The sequence below is a fragment of the Acomys russatus genome, chromosome 2 (genome assembly GCF_903995435.1).
Source record: "Acomys russatus chromosome 2, mAcoRus1.1, whole genome shotgun sequence".
NCBI lineage: Eukaryota > Metazoa > Chordata > Mammalia > Rodentia > Muridae > Acomys > Acomys russatus.
The window spans coordinates 69113315-69137477 of record NC_067138.1 but is presented as its reverse complement, the minus strand read 5'-3'; the positions used below and the strand labels follow the sequence as shown (position 1 = coordinate 69137477).

General features: G+C 44.0%; 1 protein-coding gene across 1 annotated transcript; it reads right to left on the bottom strand.

The window, feature by feature from the left end:
- Positions 1-197: 197 nt before the first annotated feature.
- Dnajc25 (DnaJ heat shock protein family (Hsp40) member C25) lies at positions 198-21770 on the bottom strand. Its single transcript, XM_051162605.1, has 4 exons — positions 21426-21770; positions 5968-6120; positions 3098-3568; positions 198-1067 (listed from the first exon to the last, which is right to left on the bottom strand). Exons 1-4 carry the CDS (start codon positions 21753-21755, stop codon positions 945-947), a joined length of 1077 nt encoding a protein of 358 aa, XP_051018562.1. The 5' UTR covers positions 21756-21770; the 3' UTR covers positions 198-944.
- Between the last annotated feature and the right edge of the window lie 2393 nt (positions 21771-24163).

The following is a 24163-nucleotide window of genomic DNA, read 5'->3' as shown; positions in this document are numbered from 1 at the left end:
ATGCCCTAGTGGCTGAGAGAACAGCACAGCCACGCTTCTCTTTTGTAGCTCACATGCATGTAAATGCTCTCGAGTGCACAGGTGATTCATAAGGAAGGGATTAAAGAAAGAACAAGGGAGAGAGGGAAGGAGGGAAGGAAGGAGGGGGGGAAGGAGGGAAGGAGGGAGGGAGGGAAGGAGGGGGGGAAGGAGGGGGGAGGGAGGGAGGAAAAGCAGCAAGATGGCAACACAGAAGACCTTCCACAAGGTCCCCTCTGCAGACATGTTTGAGAAGACAGTTAGTCCTGTAAGGAGACTGTAATCGAGAACATCCCACAAGGACGTGACGGTGACCCACTCTCCTGGAGAGTGTTTGATCTTATCAAGAGTACAATGGCTGGGAGGGAACTGCAGAGATTCTAGAAGCCTCTCCTAGAGATTACTTTAGACAAGCTCCAACCTGTAAGGACTACAGTAAGGACAATATGACACCGAACAGTTCTCCTGAAGAAATCGTGTCCAGAAAGACACAATAATACGGTCAGGTGCTGTTGTAACGTTTTGTTGTTGTTTTGTATAAATAGAGACCAGAAGAGCAGAAAAATGTAGCATTATGAAAACATAAAGAAACACTCTTGAAGAAGAAATACTTCACACAGAAGTTTTAAATGGTATCTAATAAATTTCATGTCAAATTTAACTAAATATATAAAAATTTTAAATGGCAACCAATAAATCTCATGTCAAATCTTTTGTTTAAACAAAATCCACAAATAGATTATAAAAATTGAACCATCATAAATGTCTTCGGTATAAAGTTTTAAGGGAAAGTTGAAATTGCTGTATTATTGTTTAATCATATGCTCGGGAACCGGAGTTGCTGCTGAGCGCAGCAGACACACCTCTCAGCCAACTGCTATGAAAGCAGCATCACAACACTCGGCAGAGCACTTCCCCGTCAATCGTCAGTCATCCACAAATGTTAACCGTCCAGGTCCTTCATTCTTCATCCATCTCCGGTATCGCTTCCACCGAGGGTCATTTGCCAGCTTTTTCTTTAATTCTTCCTCTTGCTCCTGCTTGTAGACCTACGAGCATACACAATACTAATTGACTTTATGATACAAAGAGAAACCCATGTTGTCGTACTTATGGCGTTCCTGGTTTTCAAATATAACTTTAGGTGACTGTGCTGATTTGCCTTCTGGAGACTGACTAAAACACTACAGGAAGCACTTGAATGCGAAAACAAGAGCTCCAACTTTTGTTTGTTTTTGTGATGGCGTCTCTCAATGTAGCCCATGCTGGCCTGGACCTTGCTGAGTAATTCAGACTAACTGAATTCACAATCCTTCTGCCTCAGCCTTCCCAGTGTCTAGGATTAACAGAGAGGCCAACAGCACCATGCTTGGACCTGGCTTGAATTAGTATTCTTTTCCGCCTAACCAAGGAACAAATTGGTCTTACATATACATTTACTTCCAAATTGAATTTACATCTACTTTTCAAAGATAATTATGTCTTTCCCCTTAAAGTCACTAAAGAAGGTTTTATAAATCACTTAGGTTAAGACCAAGAGTTTCCAGTATTTATTTAAGCTTTAGTCAACCAAAGCTAAATGAACAATACTTTTGGCAGTTAGAGTCACGTTAGTCTTTGAAAAGTATTGCTGTCAAATATTAGAAGTAATGACTAAGAAAACCTCATATAATATAATAATTCAGCCCAATCAAAAATCTGAAAAGACAGGGCTTAAATAAAAAACCTTTGAGAACGCTATGCATGTGTGTGCATATGTGGATGATGGCAAGAGTAGTGCATGTGCTTGTAAAATAGGTGTGCACATGTGTGGAGCATGCAGAGACCCAAGGCTGATGGAGGTGTCTTTTCTCCGTTGCTCCCAGCCTTTACTTTTAAAACAGGGTCTCTCACTGAACCTAGAGCTCATGGATTCGGTTGGCTGGTAGGCCAATGCGCATCAGAGATGCCCGTTTCCTCCAAGCCCAGTGTTTCATGTGGTCTCTGGGAGCCCAAGGTGAAGTAATCATGCTTTTGAGGTAAGAACTTTACTCGACAAAGCTCCCCATTCCCTCAAGCAGTTTTAAGAGCTACGTAATAGTACCTTACCTCCCATTTTTAGGTAATTTATACACAGGAATATATTTACTTGCCAAACATGTAGCAATTCCTAGTAATTTTACTCTCAATAAAAGATTTAGAACATTACATACAAAATGGAGTTGACTACAAATGACATAACAGCTAATATAACTTAAATTTCCGAATAATGGCTGGGTGTGGCGGCGCACACCTTTAATCCTAGCACTTGGGAGGCAGAGGCAGGTGGATTGCTGTGAGTTCGAGGCCAGCCTGATCTACAAAGAGAGTCCAGGACGGCCAAGGATAACACAGAGAGACTCTGTCTTGAAAAACCGAAATTAATTAATTAATTAATTCCGAGTAATGTTTCAGTTGCTCAAGGCTTCTATTCATTACATTAGCCAATCAACTGTACCTAGATATGGTTAGTGTTCTATAAACTTTAGTTGGAAATGCTTACGTGTCCATTCTACAGCACTGTGGCTAGAGAGCTAGGCCAAAGTGTCCGAAGGGGACAACAGTGGAAAATAACAATAAAATGTTCTAGGTTTAAAAGAATTACAGTAAGCTGATATACATAAAAAGCGAATAATATCCCCAAATTTGCTCATACTATTTGGAAAATTCTATGTTTAATTATTTTGAAATAAATAATTATTTTTTAAAATTTTCTCTTTTTTTTTCTGTCTTGCTTTTTCGGAAAGGAACCAACCGAATCAGTGCAAACAACAGGAAGCCATCAAGACAGTTGGTTTCCTATCATCCCACTGCGGTCTGACAAGTTAGACTGTTCTTAGTTTTCACCAGGATTAGCTTTAAAAAACAAAAAACAAATTCAAGTTAAAAACCCATTGCCCCACTATAAAATGTAGTTATACTTTCAAGAAGAGTAGGAGCTGCATTTGCCATTTGACCCTTGGACTTCAGGAGTGTGGAGGCACTTGGGAAGTGGCCCCTCGTCACTGTGGAGCTGCGTGTGCTCAGAGACCACGCCCCAACGGCAGCAGCTGCCACTCACCTCATAGTTCTCCTTTATCCAAAGCTCCCGTTTAAGAAACGTTTCCTTCTGATGGTCCTCCAGGCTGTCGAACTGAGACTGCGACATCTTCATGGACTTCCGTATGAGGTAGAGTCTCTCCTCCTCACCATACTCTTTGCCTTTGATGTTAAAATTATAGATCCACCGGCAATACCAGGCAACGTATGAGCACAGGTGAAAAGGAGCGAGGATGACTTGAAACAAGAGAAGGTCACGCACTTGGGGTTTCTGGTAGCCCCCCTTTATGTCTATCTTACTTTTTATAATGTTCTTTATGATGTTTTCCTCTTCGTCCCGGATTTCTTCTTTGGACTTCTTGTTTTTCCCTTTTTCTTTGGCTTTTCTGAGCAGTCCCTGCTCCTTGGCAATTTCTGTCGCCTGGATGCGGTACTTGGGCACTGTAGCTAGGTAGCTGATTGCTTTATTATAGCTATTCCACCAGCTGAAATACTAAACCATAAAAAATAAAAATAAAAATGAGTCACTTTATTAGCACAATCCATCAAAAAGAAAGCGATGGGAGCAGAAATGCCATTCCCCCAAGAAACCCAGCTGACTAACACTACGGATCTCAGCCAGGCGTGGTGACTCACTCCTGTCACCCCAGCCTTTGGCAGACCAGCCAGGGCTCTGAAGAAACAACCCACCTCTGAAGAACAGTACAGCAGTGACCCCAAAGACCCTATTCCATTACTCAAATGCCTCCCCCTCCCCTTCCTGGCTGACCAGAGCAAGGCTAAATTGCACAATAGTTAATACGACATTGGTTTTAAAAATTGCACAGGTGTAAGCCCAGGCAACTTGATTCCTGTTTCTCCTTCCTAAACCACCTACATACCCAACAGAAATACTTACCATATTCTGAACACAAAGACTCAGGTATATTTTAATTCTACTCCTTTGGCAAGAGAAATTCACTTACTTCATAAACATATTCTACCTTAAAGTGTTCAACTCTCCGAAGAGGCCGTGCTGCTCGCCAGCACACACACACGCCTCAGCTCCCACACTATAACAAGCCCGGGATCCAGCAGGTACAGCAGAAGGAGGGAGGAGAGGGCAGCACTGTACAGATGCCAGTAAGTTCAAATGCACCACCTCACTGTCTAATACGAATTCTCTGTTGTAGAAACTGAATACTGTTCCTGGGAATTAACCTGGAGAAGCAATTTTCAGGGCTAGAGAAATGGCTCATAGGTTAAGAACACATGTTGACCTTGCAGAGCACCTGGGTTTGGTTCCCAGCACCACGACCATCTGTAACTCCAGTTGCAGGACATCTAACACCCTCTTGTGGTCTCTAAAGACACCAGGCACACAGATGGTTATACACCCATACATGCAGGCAAACACTATATGGATAAAACAAAAATAAAGCCTTTTTAAAAAGAGAAGTAATTCTTAAACTTGTCGACTGCTTTCTTGCTATTCATCTCATATGTTCTCTTCCCCTCAATGAGTACATGATGCTCGTGGTTAGTTTCAGACTAGTAGGGAAGCTGTCACTCCAGGCTGAACTTAGATCTCTGTGGTACTTTAAAAACCACACAGAGTTCATGTATCTCCTCCATTCTGAGCCACTGGTTTTCTCGCCAAGCAGCAGCCCCTTCTGGGCTCTTTGGGATTGCTGAAGAGGGCAAGCACTGCAGGTGTCAGCCAATGGGAAGCCAGCCTTCCTACACCATGGTGAGGGTGCTCTTAACCTTCCCTAAGTTTATGGGAAACCACTGAAAAGTCCTATAAAAGTGCATAATATGATGTGGTTGTTCGGTAGCAGCAAATACTCTTAGGAGGGAGATAAGAAAAAATGGGTTTGGAGGGTTTTTGTGACTATACAGAGACATTTGAGGTGGTTTGAATAAAAACTGTCCCCATAACCTCAGGTGGTTGGTGGCAGTGTTTGGGGGGGGGGTGTGTGACACACCTAGGACATGGAGCCTTGCTAAAGGAAGCACAACCAGGAGGTGGGCTTTCAGAGGTTAGATCCCTGCTCCACTTCCAGGATGCTCCCTCCACTTTATGCATGAAGTAACGTGACACCTGCTGCCAAGCCTTCCTCACCACTACAGTCTCCCTCTGGAGCTACACACCAGAGTTCACCCTTCCTTCTATGCATTGTTTATGACATGGTATTTTATTACAGCAATAGAAAGGACACTAGTAGAATAGTTTTCACGAGTTTCTTAGACTCTCTGATGAATGCTAGGGGACTGAGGAGAAGGTATGTCTGCATAGACTATATATTTGCATGAAAATACCCTTATGTAATATAGCACCATGTACAATGAATATATACAATTTTTAAAATCCTATTATTATTAGGTGGTAGGATAAAAAAATTTTTTAAATGAGAATTGCGATTTATTCCCGAAGCTGCCAAAATCACCACCAAGGATTCACCAAGGGGTGCCAAGGGAGCGAGGAGGCCCAAACACTGGTTGGGGGCTGTCAGGAGTCTGGAGGGAGGTGGAATAGGTGGGGGAACCCAGCTGTCCCTCCCCCATCTATTGCCACAGAAAAGGGTCCTCCTCTGGCCCTCCCCTCCTCATCCCCCAAGTCCAGTTTTTCTCAGGGGGAGGTGGTTTAGGGACTTGGGAAGAGGGTAATAAATGAATATTTTTAAGTGTTAAAAAAAAAAAATAACCTGAATCTCTGAGAAGGGCCCTAAAGTTGTGGGGCCAGAAGGGCAAGGTAAAAAATAAAAAGCTCATGATTAAAAAAAAAAAAAAAAAAAAAATCTTACTTGGAAAAATGGTTACAAGATGTATTTATAATACAGATGAGATAGCTAGCACTAGACAAGAGAAATACATATTAATACACAGAAATGTCTATTTATGAATACACACCTGAAACACTGAAATGGCACACACACTGACCAAAATCACCAGCCTGACGTCCACTCTGGGGGCGAGGCGCCGGCTGTAGTAGTGGTAGTAATGGCTGTAGTACTCTTCTGGGTGGTCCAGCATGTAGTCATAATCCTTCCGAGTTTCTTCATCCTGAAAAGTGAGGGATGTTCGACTTCACATTACATTTCACTAGGAGCCTCAGTCTATAATCTGTTAATGTTGAATTTCATAATTATGAAAGATACGAATAAAATACCAAATCCAACAACTCCCCAATACTCTTAGAGGCATGCATACATTTTTGTTTTCAGGATTTTATGTAAGGTATAAAGACAGAACAAAAACATTCCCCCAAATTCTTTAGTATTTTAATATTCTTGAAAAATCCAATCCTTTGACAACAGTTAACCGTCAACTAATGCAATAATATGAAACTCCAATAACTTAAGGGCATTCTGGCACCTACTTAAACCACAGAAAAGAAATGTGGCCTCCATAAGCAGGTTCCAGCTTTGTCTATAAAGTGTTCTGCGGAAAGCAACGATTAAGACAGCAAGAAGCCGAGGAAGCCCAGGCATCGCAAAGAACACCGAGACACCACTGCACAGCACAAGGTCGGAGTCTAGAACTGTGGCCTAGGGCAAATACGAGGCTCCTCTGAGCCTCATTCTTTTCCGTTTTTTCTTTTCCTCAGACAGGGTTTCTCTGTGTGGTTTTAGCTGTCCTGGACTCACTCTGTAGACCAGGCTGGCCTCCAACTCACAGCGATCCGCCCGCCTCTGTCTCCTGAGTGCTGGGATTAAAGGCGTGCGCCGCCATGCCTGGCTCTCGTTCTTTCTTGGCAAAAAGAGATACTGCCTGCCCTAGCACTCCCCACAGTTCTTCTGACTATCAGATGGCATGCACTGCAGTCACATGTTACAGATGTGTAGTGCTTTACTATTATAACATGTTGACACAGCCACTTCAAAAATAAGGCAACCTATCCCCTTTCATATAAATTCTGTGCAAAGAATTCTGAAATGTTTTAGGGAAGTTATATATTTCATTTTTTGTTTATGATGGGTGTGGGTGTGCATGCGCATGCATTTGTGTGTGTTTGTACAGGCATGTGAGTGCTAGAGCACGGCGGTGAGGTCACAGGACAGCATGTGATGTGCGCCCTCACGCTCTACTTTGTTTGAAGTGGGACTCTTCTTGTTTATAACTGTGTCCATCAAGCCCGGTGACGTGTAAGCTTCCAGCGAGGCAGAAGAACCGCTCTACCTCCCATCTTACCGTAGAAGCACTGCCACGTCAGATGCACAGCACCACACAAGCTTTATGAAGGCTCTGCAGCACTTAGCCTATCTCCTCACGCTTATACACAGCAAATGCTTCATCCCTTCCCACAGTATCTCCCCACTACAATAAAAGATTTCTTAAAAACCTTTTATATTTTTATGTGGTCAATTTCTTTTATTGTTTGTTTGTTTGTTTTTTTTCCAAGACAGGGTTTCTCTATGTAACAGCCCTGGCTGTCCTGGACTTGCTTTGTACACCAGGCTGGCCTTGAACTCACAGAAATCCTCCTTCCTCTGCCTCCCGAGTGCCCAGGATGTAGTCAATTTCTAACAGATAACCATTACATTGAACTACAACTATCTAGGTGCTATTAAAATGTATATGATTCAGTTTTTATATTTTTGGTTGTGAGCCTAGCCTTTAATGGCTAATCCATCTCTCCAGACCTATGATTCAGTTTTTAATCTCAAAACAAACAAAATTAGTCTAAAATGACTAAGACCAAGACCAGTTCTTTGTTTTTCGAATGGTATGCAATAGAAACTATTCCAAAAGTAATGGCAACAGCCTAAGAGGGTCTCTTTCTAGTCCACACTGCTCATTCGTCAAGCTGAGCCTCCTGCGTAACAGACACTTCAGAATTTACCCTAGTGTCTTGTCACTGTAGACACATGCTAGCGGGGTGGCTAATATAAAGTCTTCCCTGTGTTCACTAAGATCACCATGTGTTTTCTACTAAAAACTCAGCTTTTGAAAGAGTGCTCAACAAAAGCCTCCCGTACACATTATACTTAAACTATGTTTAGCTCTCACTGGCACATGGGTAGAATGTAGTTAGTGCAGGTGTCTTTTTTTTTTTAAGAGTTGTTTATTTATTATTATGTATACAATGCTCTGCCTGCACGTACACCTGCATGCCAGAAGAGGGCATCAGATCACATTATGGATGGTTCTGAGCCACTATGTGGCTGCTGGGAATTGAACTCAGGCCCTCTAGAAGAGCAGTCAGTGCTCTTAACTTCTGAGCCATCTCTCCAGCCCCATTTTCTTCCTCTTTCTTCTTCTTCTTCTTCTTCTTCTTCTTCTTCTTCTTCTTCTTCTTCTTCTTCTTCTTCTCTTCTTCTTCTTCTTCTTCTTCTTCTTCTTCTTCTTCTTCTTTTTTTGGTTTTATGAGACAGGGTTTCTCTGTGTAGCCTTGGCTGTCCTACATTCGCTTTGTAGACCAGGCTGGCCTCGAACTCACAGCAATCCATCTGTCTCTGCCTCCTAAGTGCTGGGATTAAAGGCATGTGCCACCATACCTAGCCAAGTGCACATATCTTTAAACACTGTGTGGCAGTATGTGGAGGGTCAAAATATGAACTGTCTGCTAGATAGAAGCAGAAGTGGGCTCAGGCTGATACTGCCTTCGAGTTCAGTCTTTGTGTGCTCTCTTTTGTCAAAAGGATTTTCTCAGGCAGTCTCTGTGCACTGGTCCACCAGTCCTTAGCAAGCCATCACCATGCCCAGAGCTTCTAGCCTCGGAAGAGTCCGTCTCTACAGCAGTCACACAGGCAGCTCTGAGCACTAAAGGCCATACCTCTCAGGGTATCTATCTCATTCAGTACTTTAGGGTACTCTTAGAACTCCCCTGCCCTCCCACCGTGCTTTTGGCTCTGGTAGCTATTTTTATAAAAACGTCCTCATTAAACCTGAAACTTGACTGTAACTCCAGCTTCTAACCTTGACAGATACTTCTGAAATATAATCAAACAGGATCCTTTTGTTTCAACTAGATTGCACGGAACTGTGAGAGTAAACGCCTCACTGACACCAGGCTCGTGCCGCCCTCTCCCACCCGTCTCTACAGAGCCCAGTGTCCAGCTTGTTGGGCTCTCTCTCTCAGTGGACCTCGCATCCCGGGGAGCAGATGCCACTCCTGCTAGAGCCTAACATCCAAGCCTTCCCCCAGGCCACCATCTTCTTAGTGTTTCTGGACCTATGACCTCAGTACTGGACCCCCTTAAGAGTGTGGTGGCAAACGCTCCAGCAGCGACTCCACACCCACCGTAGTACCCACCTCTCCTCAAGGAAGCCTGGGTCTACGCCAAGCTTCCTAGGTCCTGACACTGCGTAACACAGGCTCAAATCTAACTTCTCTTAGGATGGCTCCTTAGGATATATGTACCTGTTTTGTTTTTTAGAGAGTAAAAATGCTGGCCACCTGCTTATTATACCATTTATTCATCTTAATTTTCACTGTAAAACTTTTTTTCCTTCTATAAAATGAAAATCATCTTTGAGCAGAAGCACTCATGCAATTTAAAAGATGTTCAAAGTTGGTATAAAGTGGGAAGGGAGTCCTCTCAGCAGACTAAGGTAAAAATTCTACTCTCTAGTAACCTACAAGGTGTAAGACACAGCTACCAAGAACAAGGAGCCAGAGACAGACAAGAATGATTATTTTCTGTTAGGGGCCATATTAGAGAACTAAGGGACATTATTACTGTAATAGCATTTCCCCCTCTAAAACATGTTAGAACTGAGTTCCCAGGTTTTCATTTTTATCTTGAATGCTTTCCTCATGGTCAGATTTGAATCTCCTTGGCATGCAGCAGGCCTCCACAGTGGCCTGAACCCTCCCTTCCTAGCAACCCCTCTACTCCTCTTATCCCCGGTAAACACACAGCAGCCTCTGGTTTTGGCATGTTCTTCCAATGCCATGCACCCTCTCATGTCTTTGGACATAGAACCCTACCTAATTTGAAGCATATTCCTTTTTTCTATCCTTATAAGCCATTAAAAGTCACGAATGCTACTGCCTCAAACAGCTTTTTGTGATGATGGGGACCAAACCCCAGCCCTTGAACAAGCTAGGCAGGTGCTTTGTCACTGAGCTACAATCCCTTATGCCTGGAACACTTGTATTAAATTAGTACCTATTTATTATAGCACTTATCACATTGTAATCATCAGGGTTTTCTCTTATTCTTAAATGAGAATTTCTTAGAAGGTAGTTAGTATGTGTTCGCTAATCTCTGTATATCCAGGGCCTAGCTCAGTGCCTGGCAGTCAGTACATATTTCAAAACTAAGTGAAATGTTTTCAGAGGTTTTCCTCCCCATACATTTGTCTCCAGCCTCACAGCAAGGTGTACAGCTCACCAACGAGGCTCAATGAGTGATTACGTCACAAAGTGGGCAGCTTGACAGAAATGAGTGCTCATGAAAATATGCTAATGTGGCCACAACAGCTTCGACAGTTTAATAGCTTACCTTTCAATAAGGTAGTACTTTTTCTTTCAGCAATATTGTGGATCTTAAGGTCCCAGGGTCAGGAGATTCCAACTTCTTTCCAAAATCAAAACCTTTATACTTGTGTCTTCCTCTCTGTCCTGAGCCTCGACAAGCAGGGCAATACACTCCTTGTTTCTAATCTCTAGAGGAGTAAGTGGTGCTTCTGCTGGTGCCCGTCCGTCCCCAGTCCTCTTGGGCACATGCAGGAGGACTGGAACACAACCACCAATATCTAGATCAAAAGGGAACAGAGGAAACCCACAAGCAAAGCAGCACTGAGCCCTTCCTTCTCTCAGCAGTGACCACCCCCGCCCCAGAGCAAACGTTACATACGTCCTTGGCTTAAGTAAGCTATGCACTGTTTACTTTTAATAAACATGAATTGCAATATAAGATATTGTAGCCAGTTTTACATCAAAATATTCTATCATAGAGAATGAGGAGAGCATTTTCTGCTGGCAAAGGCCAGGAATCAAGAATACATAAAAATGTTATTTGTTCATTCTTAAAAATACATATTAATCTTAATACACACACACACACACACACACACACACACACACACACACACACACACACGCACACACGCTGATGCTTCAAAAATAAAACCTGTTCCTTACATTTTCCCACCAGGTCATTACATTCTGCTAAGGAGTAAGGAAATTAGCCTCTATCAGTTTTATGTTCTTCCTTGCTTCCTGTCCCCCTGTCAGTCACTATGCAACTGTCTTATGTGTCTTCTCAGTCTAATGTCTCCACAAAGCCAATGACTCAACTATCTATGCACCAGTGACACATCTACTTTCCCTGGCTCCTCCTACTTTCAACTGTGTCTTGAGCATTTTCTAAATGTGACATAAACATCTACAATTCAACAAGCTCAAAGGCAAGCATATCTTTTGTGTCTCAGCTAATAGTATCCATGTGTTCTCCACCTGAGTTTTAAAAATCTTCCTGTGTTAAAAATAAGGGAAAATGCCGGGCACAGTGGTGCATGCCTTTAATCCCAGCACTCAGGAGGCAGAGGAGGGTAGATCACTGTGAGTTGAGGCCAGCCTGGCCTATAAAGTGAGTCCAGGACAGCCAAGGCTACACAGAGAAACCCTGTGTCAAAAAACAAACAAACAAACAAACAAAATACCAAAAAACAAAAAAACTAAAAATAAGGGAAGATGAAAAGACCAGTAAGATAAGGTGCTAGCCTCAAGAACCATCTTTCTGGAAGAATCTAGCAACCAAAAAGCACAATCTCGTGTGCTATACTACCAAACAAAGGGCTGAGTAGCTCAGGCCAGGCCCACGGCAGTGAGGTTCACAGAGGCGAGGAAGCGAGAAGAGTCCGGGATTGCTCTGGAGCTATTATGTACTCAGATGTTAACGGCCTCACAAGAGCCTTACAAGCAAATCCTCACATACCCAAAAGTACTCGGTATAAAGTTTGCCTCCCAGATTATTTGTGATTGGCAAATAAAGTTGCCTACATCTGGGCTGGGCGGAAGAGAGCTAGGTGGGGGCTGGGCATAGTGGCGCACACCTTTGATCCCAGCATTCTCGAGGCAGAGGCAGGTGGATTGCTGTGAGTTCAAGGCCAGCCTGGTCTACAAAATTGAGTCCAGGACAGCCAAGGCTACACAGAGAAACTCTGTCTCAAAAAGAAAAAACAAAACAAAACAATAAAACAAAAAAACAACAACAAACAAACAAAAAAAACAAGATAAATAAATATATGAATAAATAAAAAGAGAGGTGCATGGAGCTGGGATTCAAGGGTTTTGGGGTTGGGAGAGAGACCAGGAGGAGAAAGGAGCAGGCTGCCATGGGTTAGTGTGAACTTGAGGACCGTGGCCAGGAGGAGCTTGCTTTGAGGATTGGCATAATAGAAAGAAGTAGCACAAATGGAAAACAGGTGGAAGAATTTACAGGGTTTGGGGCTTGAAATAGATAAGATAGTTTAGAGGGTTAACATCTGTCCAGCTCCAGCGCATGAAGGTTTATCAAAAACTAACAGGTTTCTGTGTGTTTATATTTATATAATAGTGAGTTAAGGAATAACTGCCACCATAGTAATTATATACATTAATATTAAATACCAATGATCATTCAACAAGCTGGGTCTTAAAAGGTGAGTAAGAAGTTCTGGAACCTGCTGCACATGTCAGGATCAAGTTTTAAGGTACAGAGGTACTGAACAGCAGACAGACTCAACTTAAGCAATGGGTATATTTAGGAAGCAGGAGAGTAAGACTGACTCAAGTACCTTACATGCTATGCCACAGGATTAGTGTCACTGTCTCTGATATTCAAAAGTGAAATGCTTCAAAGTATGAAGACAGCTGTATTAAGTGTAATTGTTTAATTTATTTTATTTAATTTTTTGCCTTTTTAAGACAGGGTTTCTCTGTGGAGCCCTGACTGTTCTCAACTTACTTTGTAGACCAGGCTGGTCTTGAACTCACAGAGATCTGTCTGCATCTGCCTCTGCCTCAGGAGTGCTTGGATTAAAGGCATGCACCATCACACCTGGCTTGTTTATTTTTAAGACATTTCTGTTGCATTATTTTGAAAAATGCAAAGGTAGGAAAAAAGATTGATGAATAATAGCTTCTAGTGGTTAACCTGAATGTGGAGAACTTGGTAATTAAAAGGATATATAACAATTAAAGGAGCCCAGGTGTGGTGGCACACACTTTTAATCTCTGACTTGGGAGACAGAGGCAGGTGAGCTTGAAGCCAGCATGAATAATATAGTGAATTCCAGGACAGCTAGGGCTTTGTAGAGAGACCCGGTGTCAAACAAACAAACAAACAAACAAACAAACAAATAAAGAGAATCAAAGGAGATTCTGAACATGATACTCAAGTTTCTAATTATAACATGTGACCCAAGTATGAAGGACCGGGAAGCAAATCTGGAGATTAGGAGGAAATGGAAAGGAAAAAGCATTGCTGGATACACGTGCACTCTGTAAACTCTGCAGGGATTATCTACTATTATTGGAGAGATGTGCTTTGTCTACGAATAACCTACTTTAACGTCAAGGCATATAGCTGGTAGTCTTGCCCCGGATGCAAGCTGTCTCCCGTGGACTGTGACTTACTACTATACCGCAGCACTTCAGCAATGCCTACCAGACTTAAATGAGCAACAACTGCTCCCTTTTGGATGAACTGTCATCATCTCATGTGTTTTCTTATTAGTTTGTGAGTTAAACCAGAGTGTCCAGCATACACTCCTTTTGTACTTGTGTGAAAAGCATCACTGTGTTCTCCTTTAAAGTTTAGTCTTTAACAAAGACAACAAAACTGTATTTATGCTACAGATAAGAGGCTGTTGAAAACAGGCAGGTTTTGGAGCCACCAGCTTAAAAGCAGAGGCCAAAGTCAAAGACGTAGCTGAGTTTTATCAAAGGGAGCTTGGCGGGCCGGGAAGATGGCTCGCTGCAGAAAGCACTTGCCGTGCAAGCACAAGGACCAAGACCACTGGCGCCTACACAGAAGGTGTGGGCACGGTGACCTCTGCACCCCGATGCCCGGGAGGGGAGACAAGGGCAGCTCCAGGCAAGCTGGCTAAGCTGACTAACTTAACTCACTTCAGGTTCAGTAAGAGACCTTGTCTCAATAAATAAGGCAAGGAGTGTACCAGGCAGTGGTGGCACACTCCTTTAATCCCAGCAGGAGGTGGATCTCTGTGAGTTTGAGACCAGCATGGTCTACAGAGCGAGTTCTGGAACAGCCAGAGCTACACAGAGAAACCCCATCTGAAACAACAACAGCAACAACAAGGCGAAGCGTGATCAAGGAAGGCACCTGACATCAACACCAATCCTTGGCTTCCACGTCAAACATACATGTGCATATGCACCCACACAACATGTGCCAGCACACACCCCAAAAACCCAAAGAGCCTAGAAAATAGAAAAGAATACACAGAGACAGAAGTTTAAGGAAAAGACTTCAACGCTTACAGAAAGGAGGTGTGGTTAGGGTGCCCCTTGCCTACCATGCCCACAGCCTTCAGTTTAATCTCCAGGACCAAAAAATGAAAAACACAGTAATAACAACAACAACTACTAAGTAATGACCGAAAAAAAAAGCTGGCTAGAAAGAGCAGAAGGGCAACAACCTTTGTAACTTAGCTGCTCTGAAGACTGAGACTGGAGGATTACAGATTTGAAGGCAGCCACAGAGAAGTCTGCAGGACTCTGTTCTTAGAAAGGGGAGTGAGGCAGAAGAGACTTGCTGAGCATCTCAAGAAACTAGGAGCCCAAGACTGAGCAGCCTCCGCTGTAAATAGACTAATCTCCCAAGCAAAGAGAGACCTAAACAACACTCAACCCCTGGAGAGTATTTTCACTCACAGCCAAGGCAAGGCCCCAGTGTCAGAGCCTTGGGCAGCAACAGCAAAGCAAGGCAGTTAATCACGGTCCTCGGACCCCACAGAGGTGGGCTGTGCTACTGGCTCCAGGCTGTTTGGTCAGTCACAGCTCAGGACAGCTGGGCCACATCTGGGAGCAGCTCCTATGCCTGCAGGCTTGTGTCCCTTCACACCCTCTGCCCTCCTCACCCCCTCAGGACTTTCCCTTGAGCTGCTCTCTGAAACAAACAGAAGATTGTGTTGTTTTCCCATCTCAAAACTGGTGTAACTATTCAAAATACAAAGTTCAAACTTTTGAAAAAAGCTTAAAGAGTTGAGCTGAGGGCACAGCTCAGCTGGTAGAGTGCTTGCCTAGGAATGCTCAAAACACAGGGCTTGATCCCTAGCAGTGCACAAAATCAGGCCTGGGGAGACGGCTCAATGGATAGAGTGCGAAACACAAACACTATACACACAACAACAATAACAAATAAAATAAAGAGCTAAAAGCAAACGGGCATAGTGGTGCAGCACTCAACTGCTAGTCCTTGTGAGGCAGACGCAGGAGGGTCAGACATTCAAGGGCACCGTCCTCAGCTCTGCGATGGGTTTGAGGGCAGCTGGGACTATCTGGGAACACGGAGAGGGGCAGGCATTCCTCCTCTAACCCCAAACTGAGTCTTCTGAACTAGCTTCTCTCCCACATATTCTACAGGCTTCCAGTCTGGAAGTACACCTATGAGAAGAAGTTAACAAAGACTCAGTAAAGGTCTTTGCACTCCTCTTTATATCCCAGACCTTCTTCATGGTATCTGCATAAGATAAGTTAACATGCCAACTGCTGGGCTGGGAACAGAGATTAGTGGTGCAGTGCTTGCCTGGTCGGCTTGAGGTCCCGGATTTAAGCCCAAGCAACCGGGTTAGTTTGTAAATTAGTTGGTTCTGGACTAGAGTTATACATCACATTGGGAGCTTGGGGTTGATCAAGTGTTCTGATTCACTGCTGACAACATTCCAAACCACCAGATAATCACAGCACCAGAATTAAGCATATGGTATAAAAACCGGTCTCAGACATGGTGGGCAATAACAGCCCAAATTAAAGGATCAGTTTAAAAAAAAAAAAAAAAAAGGTGTGCTGTAGTTTCATCACTGAAAGTAAATGTAGTAGAAATGTTACCATCCATCTTTCTGAACCCATCAACCAACACATCACACCTCACCACTAAGCACAGGAAAGCTTCCCCGTCCTTACAAGCATTGCAGGGAGTCATGCTCAGTCAAAGTAGACATGTGAGGTTAAACCCATCTTCAGTCTATGTTCTACAGCAGTGGTTCTCACCCTGTGGGTCTTGGCTCCATTGGGGTCGCTTGTCAGATATTTACATTATGACTCGTGACAGTAGCAAAGTAACAGTTAAAGAGTAGCAAAGAAATCATTTCCTGATTGGGGGTCACCACATGAGAGCTGTATTGAGGAGCTGACATGTCAGGAAGGTTAAGACTCACTGCTCTATGAGGGTTCCTAAATGTGGTTGTTTATTACCATCATAACTGTAAGAAATAGTCACATAGTTTCATGATAGTCATCCTTCAATGTGATTGGGGGGAGTTTGATTCTAAGAACATAGTAAATTTTGAAACCCTGAGATTCTCAACGCCTTATATAAAATCACACAACATTTATATAAACCTATGTCCTCCTTCAACACCACCTAATGCAATGGGAATGCTCAGCAATAACTGTCACACTGCACCATCTAGAAAGCAAAGCAAAGGCCTGTGCACGTATGCAGGGTGTCAGGCAGCACAGCGAGGCCTAGTCCTTGTGTAGTAAGGGTGACCTTCAACTGCTGACCGTCCTGTCTCTAACTTCCCAAGCGCTAGGGCTACAGGCATGTGCTGCTGCAGACCTCAAAACCCAGCAGGCTCTCGACAGACTGAGCTACATCTCCAACCCCAGACATTTTTCCCACTCCAGATATTTCCCACTTAAGTCTCGCGGGATCCCTGAATGAAGAACCCACGGGCACAGATAGTACCCAGTTCCCATGTAGGCTGATTAAAATCCTCACAACTGATGACACTTGGAATGTTAAGAAGCGTAATCAACTTTTTCTCCCTAAAACAATCTCTGGGGGAAAAAGGACTTCACTCCTGGAACCTTGAACAGTAATGAGTCTGTACTTCTGTTCCACAAGTTTTCTCTCAGAAATGCACCCTCACTGTCAATCACGGAGACTTTCTTCCAGATCTAGCTAAAAGGGTGTATTCATTTGTCTCTAATCCCCCCAAATAATTGCTTCCTTTTCATGCTGAAATATGAACTGTGGTACACAGCATAAGTAAATTATAACCAAACAATAAGTATCTGTCTCCCTAGTTTTAATAAAAGCTTAAAGTCAATCTGGCCCTGGGCCTCAGGCCTGTAATCCCAGCTACTTGGAAGACTAAGACAGACTGATTACAGATCCAATGTCTGCCTGCTATATAGTGAGCTTAAGGTCAGCGTGAGGAACGCAGATGGATGTTGCATCAAAACTGATTTTTTTTTATTAAAATTGAAAGACAAATGGGCATGTGTGGTGGAATGAGCAGAGGCGTAAGAATAAGGAATTCAAGGTCATCCTCAGCTACAAAGAGAGCTAGAGGCGAGCCAGCCTGGGCTATGCAAGGCCCTGCACCTCAAGACCTAAACAAACCAAACCTAAACAAACAAACAAATGAATGTCTAGACCAACATGGCAGCGCAGTCTTTAATCCTAGCACTCAGGAGACAGAGGTCGTAGAATCTCTGTGAGTTCAAGGCCAGCCATATAGAGTTCCAAGACAGCTAGAATTACATAGTGAGGCCCTGTCTCAAAAAAAAAAAAAAAAAGAAAAGAAAAAGAAAAGAAAGAAAGAGAGAAAGAAAAAAAGGTCTGGGTATACAGCTCAATGATAGAGTCCTGCCTAGTATAGACAAAATTCAATTCTTGGTTTAAAAACAAAACAAAAGAAGAGGGAGAGAGTTGCGCCTTGCACTGCCTTGTCTCCTCCCTAGCACTCAGGGAAGGAGTAAGTAAGAAAATACACTAAGAAACCAGCAGTAAGTCATAGCGCAGGACAGGGAGCACAAAATCCTCCTTTTGCCAAGTTCTCTCTAAGTGCTAGGAATTCTGCCATCAGTCACTGATAGAAAGAAAAATAAGCATTGTTCTTGTGAAGGCTCGCTTCCAAGACAGATCTTATTCAGATAACCTACAGGCCAGCAATGTTCCAATGACCTTTCCGATGTTCTTGTGACCTTGTGAAATGTTATTAAAGTCTACTTTTTCATTTTTTACCAACCATACTTTTTTTAATTGAATCTTTTCTTGCTGTTCCTGCCCCTGCTTACTCTATGCTATTTCCTGTAATTCGTCCAATTTTTACCTACATTCACAAGTTATTTTGCTCTCATTTTAAAACCCTCAAAACATTAAAAGTTAAAAGCAATAGTTTTCTCTTGTGCAGGAATGTTTCACTCATAGCAGTCCAATTTATGTGATTTGTACCTATCTAAAAATCACAATTTGAGTGAAATAGGAAAGAAAGCTGCACATAACCAGGTCAAAATGCCAGAAGTTCACTTTCAATTTCCACTCTATCTGAATCTGTCTCCAAATGAGAGTTTAATTAATATTCATTATCTGATGTGCCAGGCATTGTGCTAGGTCCTATGGATACACATGATAGACAAGGGGCACGATTTAGTGCCAAAGAGATGGACTACTTAAATTTACAGTGCAGTGTGATAAGTGCTATAGCCACATAAGGACACATGGCCAGACTAGAGTGTTCCACCTCAGCAGATTCAGCGCTCACTCTCGAGCCTGCTTACTTCCAAAGTCTATATGAGTTCCCTCAATCCCCAATAGTCAAATAAGCAAAACACCACTCTGTTGGCTTAACTCATACAGGACTGTGCAAAATCATAATGGTCTCAAGTCACGCTGTGATCCAGAACTGTACATTACTTGCTAACGAGAATGAGGCATAGCTTTGCATAAGCACCTTACGTAGCACAGCCAGTGCCCCCGACCCGGCACCCTTCTTCTGGGTGTTCCTCAGTCTCTTCAAGCACAGGCAGAATCATCTGTTGCTAACTTACCTTCTTGTCTCATTAACTGTATTTAAGATGCACTTATCATCAACATTCAGGGACAGGCTTCTGTGCGCCATTTTTATTCCAGAGCCCCGAGAACTCTATTTCTCCTACCATTCTACCCGAGCAGCCCTTACTTCACAAGTCCTTGTGCCACACTAAGGAACATGAACAAAACAGTGGCCACACTGGGACAGTACAATGACAAGCTGCTCCTCCAAATTGGATGGCATCCTTCATTGAATGTTTTCATTACCCAGAAACGGTATTCTCGGGGAAATTTCCTACTTCTCCATTATGACAGAAATACACATCAGACCACCTATTTGTCTTTGATATGACAGCGTTTAAAGCTCTTTTCCAGGTGAAGGCAATACAATGAGCGGAGGAGATCCCACCAGCGATTTATTAAGAAGCTTAATTTATGTTCACCTTAATTCTAAGTAGGTCTTTTCAGAGGTCTCAGCAGTAGTGCAGCTTAGGAGGGGAGCTAGAACACACCCCTGGCTCCTCCACTGCGGGGTCACTCTGCTTGAGTCCCCTTCAGGAGGTGTTTTCAGCTACTATAAACATGGTGTCAGAGTCCAGCAAAATGCTACTTTCTCTAGACACACTAGTTTGGTTGGCTGCTATTTATTTATTTGGGTTTTGTTTTGTGTTGAGACAGGGTTTCTCTGTGTAGCTCCACGTCCTGGAACTTGCTTTGTAGACCAGGCTGGCCCCAAACTCAAGAGATCCACCTGTCTCTGCCTCCTGAGTGCCAGGACTAAAGGCGGGCGCCACCATGCTGGACAAAGCACTAGTTTTTAACTGCCTAGACTGTCCCTGTTCTTGAGTGGATAAATTGTTTTATTATTTGCTGATAAATCAGTCCCACCCTTTAAGGGTAGAAACCTTTAGAAGCCAACACTCAGAAAAACCAGATTAGGCCTTTGAGACAGTCTCTCCAAGAAAACAGCAAAACTACTTGGTGTCCTAGGAGTCTTTCCATTAAGGCTGCTGCCTGCTGTTACCGCCATATACTTTAGCCTTGGCGCTTGCTCTTAAAGTTAAGAACGTGCAAGTCATTCCCACACTTAACCTACCCACCAAACTCCTGCTGCACGACCTAGGAGAGGACAACAGTTGGAGCACCTCCTCGAAGAACCACTGAGTCCTGAGCAGACAGCGTGGGGTCCATGTGCTGGGCTGTTCCAGGTGGAGCCAAGTCCTTTCTGGCTTCTCTGAAGTCTGTTCTCAGTCACTCTGGGGGACTAAGCCCTCAGTTTTGGCCCTTTACCTGAGCTCGCACATACCCCAGTGAGGTGCCAATAAAAGATGTCATCTCCCTAGCTCCTGAGAATTTAGTAAGTGAAGCACACTCCCTCAATAGCTCCACATTTCAAACTGCTCCAAGCCTAAATGAAAAGGAACTCGACTTAGTGTTTTCAGCTCTGTAAAGCTAATCTGAAGGACGGAACCCACCTTAAATGGTAATGCAGCTACTCAAAGTAGTCATTAAAACTTTGGTTTGGAAAAGCAAAAAGAAAAGAAAAGAAAAAGAAGAAAAAAAAACCAAAAACCACACAAATAAAAAAATCTAAGAAAAAACACAGCTACACCTGCTGTTGCATTCTCCTGAAGGGCTCTTGAAACAGCAACACCCCCCCCCAATCAAGCATGAGTTTAAGAGTTTTGTTTTTGTTTTACGTATATTGCAGTTACATATATTGAAGAAAAGGGTGTCAGGTTAAATATCCCTTCATCCAAAGAACACAATAAAACCTTTGTCAAATCACTAAACACATCCAAAAATAAAAAAAAAATCCTACTAATACTTCTCAATCTTCTGCCCCAAGGCATTAAATGGATATGAAGAAACAACCATCCAAGGTCACTTGTGGGGATGTCAGAGCCAAAAGTCACAGGTCCAGTCTCCGGACTGAGAGTTCACTGTTTTTGTGTATGTTTTTCTAGTTCTTTAGACCTAAGCTAAATGTCGCCATGGACTTCATTCCAGAAACCGAACTTCTGCCCTATCAAATTGGCACGATCAAGTTATTACTCGGTGTTTCAGCCCTTTCTTTCCTCCACTCTAGCTCAGATCCTAGCACTGACAATCACCCTCCTTCCTGAGAATTCACCTCAAGTTACCAGAATACGTTTACGCTAAAAACAAAATAAGTGCAAAAAAAAAAAAAAGCTTTGCATAACAAGCCTCCAAAAACAGAACGGGCTGTAATCCAAGACTGTCCTCGAGAAGGTGGCCATGCTGGCTAACGGGGCCGGGGTGGTTCTTTCCCACGGCCACGTGGGAAACGTGGCCCTCCTAAAGGTCCAGGCGGCGGCAGCACCGTGTCGGGGATCCTACAGGACCCGGTCACCCGGGGTGGGAGACCCAGATCCCCGGCCACACATCTGCACCCTCGGGCCTCACCTTGAGCGTCTCGTAGGCGGTCGCCACAAGCAGGAAAGCCTCGGCGCTCGGCGGCGCGCCCCCGGGGCTGTCGCTCGGCTCGGGCCGGTAGCGATCGGGGTGGTAGCGCCGGGCCAGCTGGCGGTAGGCCCGCGCGATCTCCGCCTTGCTGGCCGAGCGGCTAACGCCCAGCACCTCGTAGCAGTCGCGCGTGCCGCAGTACAGCCCCTCCACCAGAGCCTCGGCGGGCCGCGCCAGCAGCGGGGCCAGCAGCAGCGGGGCCAGCAGCAGCAGCCATGGGCTCTGGACGGCAGCCCCGGGTCCCTCGTGCGCCGCGAGCCGCGCCGCCATGCCTGTTTCGCTCGCCCTGCTGCCACCACTGCGGCCAGGGCTCCGCTCGGCGTTGGGCTCTGCCCCGCTGCCCGGTCCACGTCACCAGACCGCGCCTATGCGCAGGCGCAGGGGGCGTGGCGCCGCAGCCACTTCCTTCCCCGCGCGTTGCTAGGGGAGAAGGACGCCTCAGCCTCGGGCGGCTTCCGGCGGGTTTGCGGAGTCTTGGCAGCCAACCGCTCAGTGGTCTGTTCTGAGCCGGAGGTAGATGTCTGTCCGAGGCGCGCCTAGCGGCCATGTGCGGTACAGCCTCCACGCAGGAATAGCCACACGCCACCTTTGCCACCTCGCGACTTTGGCATTCCATGAACGCCATCCTTCCTTGAACGCTGTCCACAAACGGAAGATGAATTTAGACAGTTCCTCCTAGGAACCCTGAAAGTCGATGGTCTTTTAGTTCCCTGTGTCTTGGCTTGTTTATTTAGGAGTAAACAATTATTTGCTTGGAGGAGGCAAGATGGTTACTAGTATCCCTGTACTGTCCACAGGGCGTCGGTTAACATCACCACCCACCCTCATTGTGACAATTAAACAAAAACAAAAAAAAAAAAAACAGCTCGAGATTTTGCGAATGCCTCCAAACGGGAAAGGGAGAGTAGATACTCCAGTAAATTTGAATTTCAGGTAAACAACAATTTCTAAATGTATACTTTATCTGTTTCTGTGGCCAAATACCCGCAAGCAGCAACTTAAGAGAGGAGGGCTTATTTGGCCTTACAGTTCTAGGGGCCACAGCCAGCACAGTACAGAAGGCTTGGCAACAAAATGGCTAGCCACACTCTATCCGCGTAAGGAAATGAAATGGGTGACCAGTTTGTCTTCTCCTCTTTATTTGAGCCAACACTCCGTTGTATACGGTAGCGCTTTCCACATTTCTTCTCGCCTCTGTGAAGCCCTTCTGGAAAACCGCCTCATTCACACACTCGGAGGCATGTTTCCATGACGATTCTTAATCCAGTCAGGATGACAGTGAAGGTTAATCATAACCACGTGACTGACTCTATAGCAACAACGATGACTGGCAACTTGCTGACAACTATAATTGTAGTATAGCAATTGGGGACTGGTCTGTACTCCAAGGTAAGATTTGATAGTGAGCCGGGCCCAGTGGCGCATGCGTGTAATCTCAGAACAAAACAAAACAAACAAAGAAACACAAACAAAAAACAAAAAACCAAAGCAAAAAGTTTTGAAGTACATATATTTTTACTGTTTGGGCATGCCTTTAAGATTTGTTGTTTGTTTGCTTGTTTCTTGTTTTTGAGACAAGGTCTCACTACGTAGCCTTGCTGATCTAGAGTCACTGTGTAGACCAAGCTGGCCTTAAATTTGTGGCAATCTTAGTGCCTTCGCCTCCGGAGTGCTAGGATTAAACATGAGCTACCATGCCTGACATCATTATTTTTACTGTATTTTAAAAAGCTAATTTGAGCACTGTCTTGAACTCTTTTTTTGTCATATTTATAATGTGTACCTCACTTCAAGTAGAGCCATAACTCAGTGGCCTAATGATGTGAAAGACGTAGTTTACAGTATACAAAAAATATCAATTTCCTGGCTAGATCTATTGTTTAATTTAGCAAGACATGTATGAATATAATATCTTTTGGTCTTCTCAACATAAGCCTATTTTTTATTATTGTGCATGCCTGTAATCCTAGCATTCAAGATATAAAAATAAAGGATCCAGATATTGAAGCTAGACTGGGCTACATAGCACAATCTTGTCCAGAAACAAAAACAACAAAACTAGAACAAAAGAGGGAGGGGAGGAGAAAAGGAAGAAAAAGTTAATGTATATTTTCCCCTCGTTGTTCCTAAAACCCATGCACTTAAGAAGGAGAAAATGTTCCCTGTGATGCCACTTAACTCACTTGTTCCACAGTTAGAAAGCATTTTTTTTTCTGATTTCTCCACTCTAATTCATTCGTATTTGGAATAAGCAGAAAACAATAGTCCACACCACCCACCCCTTCTGGGTCTACATCCTGTACCCACTAGAATACGGCTTCTTGCTTCCTGGCACCAGAAATACTGCTGGGCAGGGCTTTGGGAAGAGGACTCTCCCTGGTTCTCTCTCCCCAGCTTGTTCCAATGTGCACGGCAGAGAGCATGAAGGTTCCAAAACCACCCACCAGAGGGCGCTGCCCACTCACGGTCAGTCTTGCACTTGTCCTGAAATCCATAGCCTTAATGGTTTATACTTACCCAGAACTCATGAATGAAGTGCTTTCCTATGCCAAGAGACGGAATGGATGAAAGGAGAAATGTAAAACCAACTCCAACGTCCACTCCTAGTAGACTTTCTATCAAGTTGAAGGTAATGATTTTTGTTTGTTTGTTTAGCTAACTAGACTATTTAAACTGTG

What these genes read in the sequence shown, in the direction of transcription:
- Dnajc25 (XM_051162605.1), bottom strand. Translation starts at nt 21,755, where the DNA reads ATGGCGGCGCGGCTCGCGGCGCACGAGGGACCCGGGGCTGCCGTCCAG. An exon ending in CCGCCTACGAGACGCTCAAG is followed by an intron (nt 6,121 to 21,425) that starts GTGAGGCCCGAG and finishes CTCACTTTTCAG; the next exon opens with GATGAAGAAACTCGGAAGGA. An exon ending in GTGCCATTTCAGTGTTTCAG is followed by an intron (nt 3,569 to 5,967) that starts GTGTGTATTCAT and finishes TTTATGGTTTAG; the next exon opens with TATTTCAGCTGGTGGAATAG.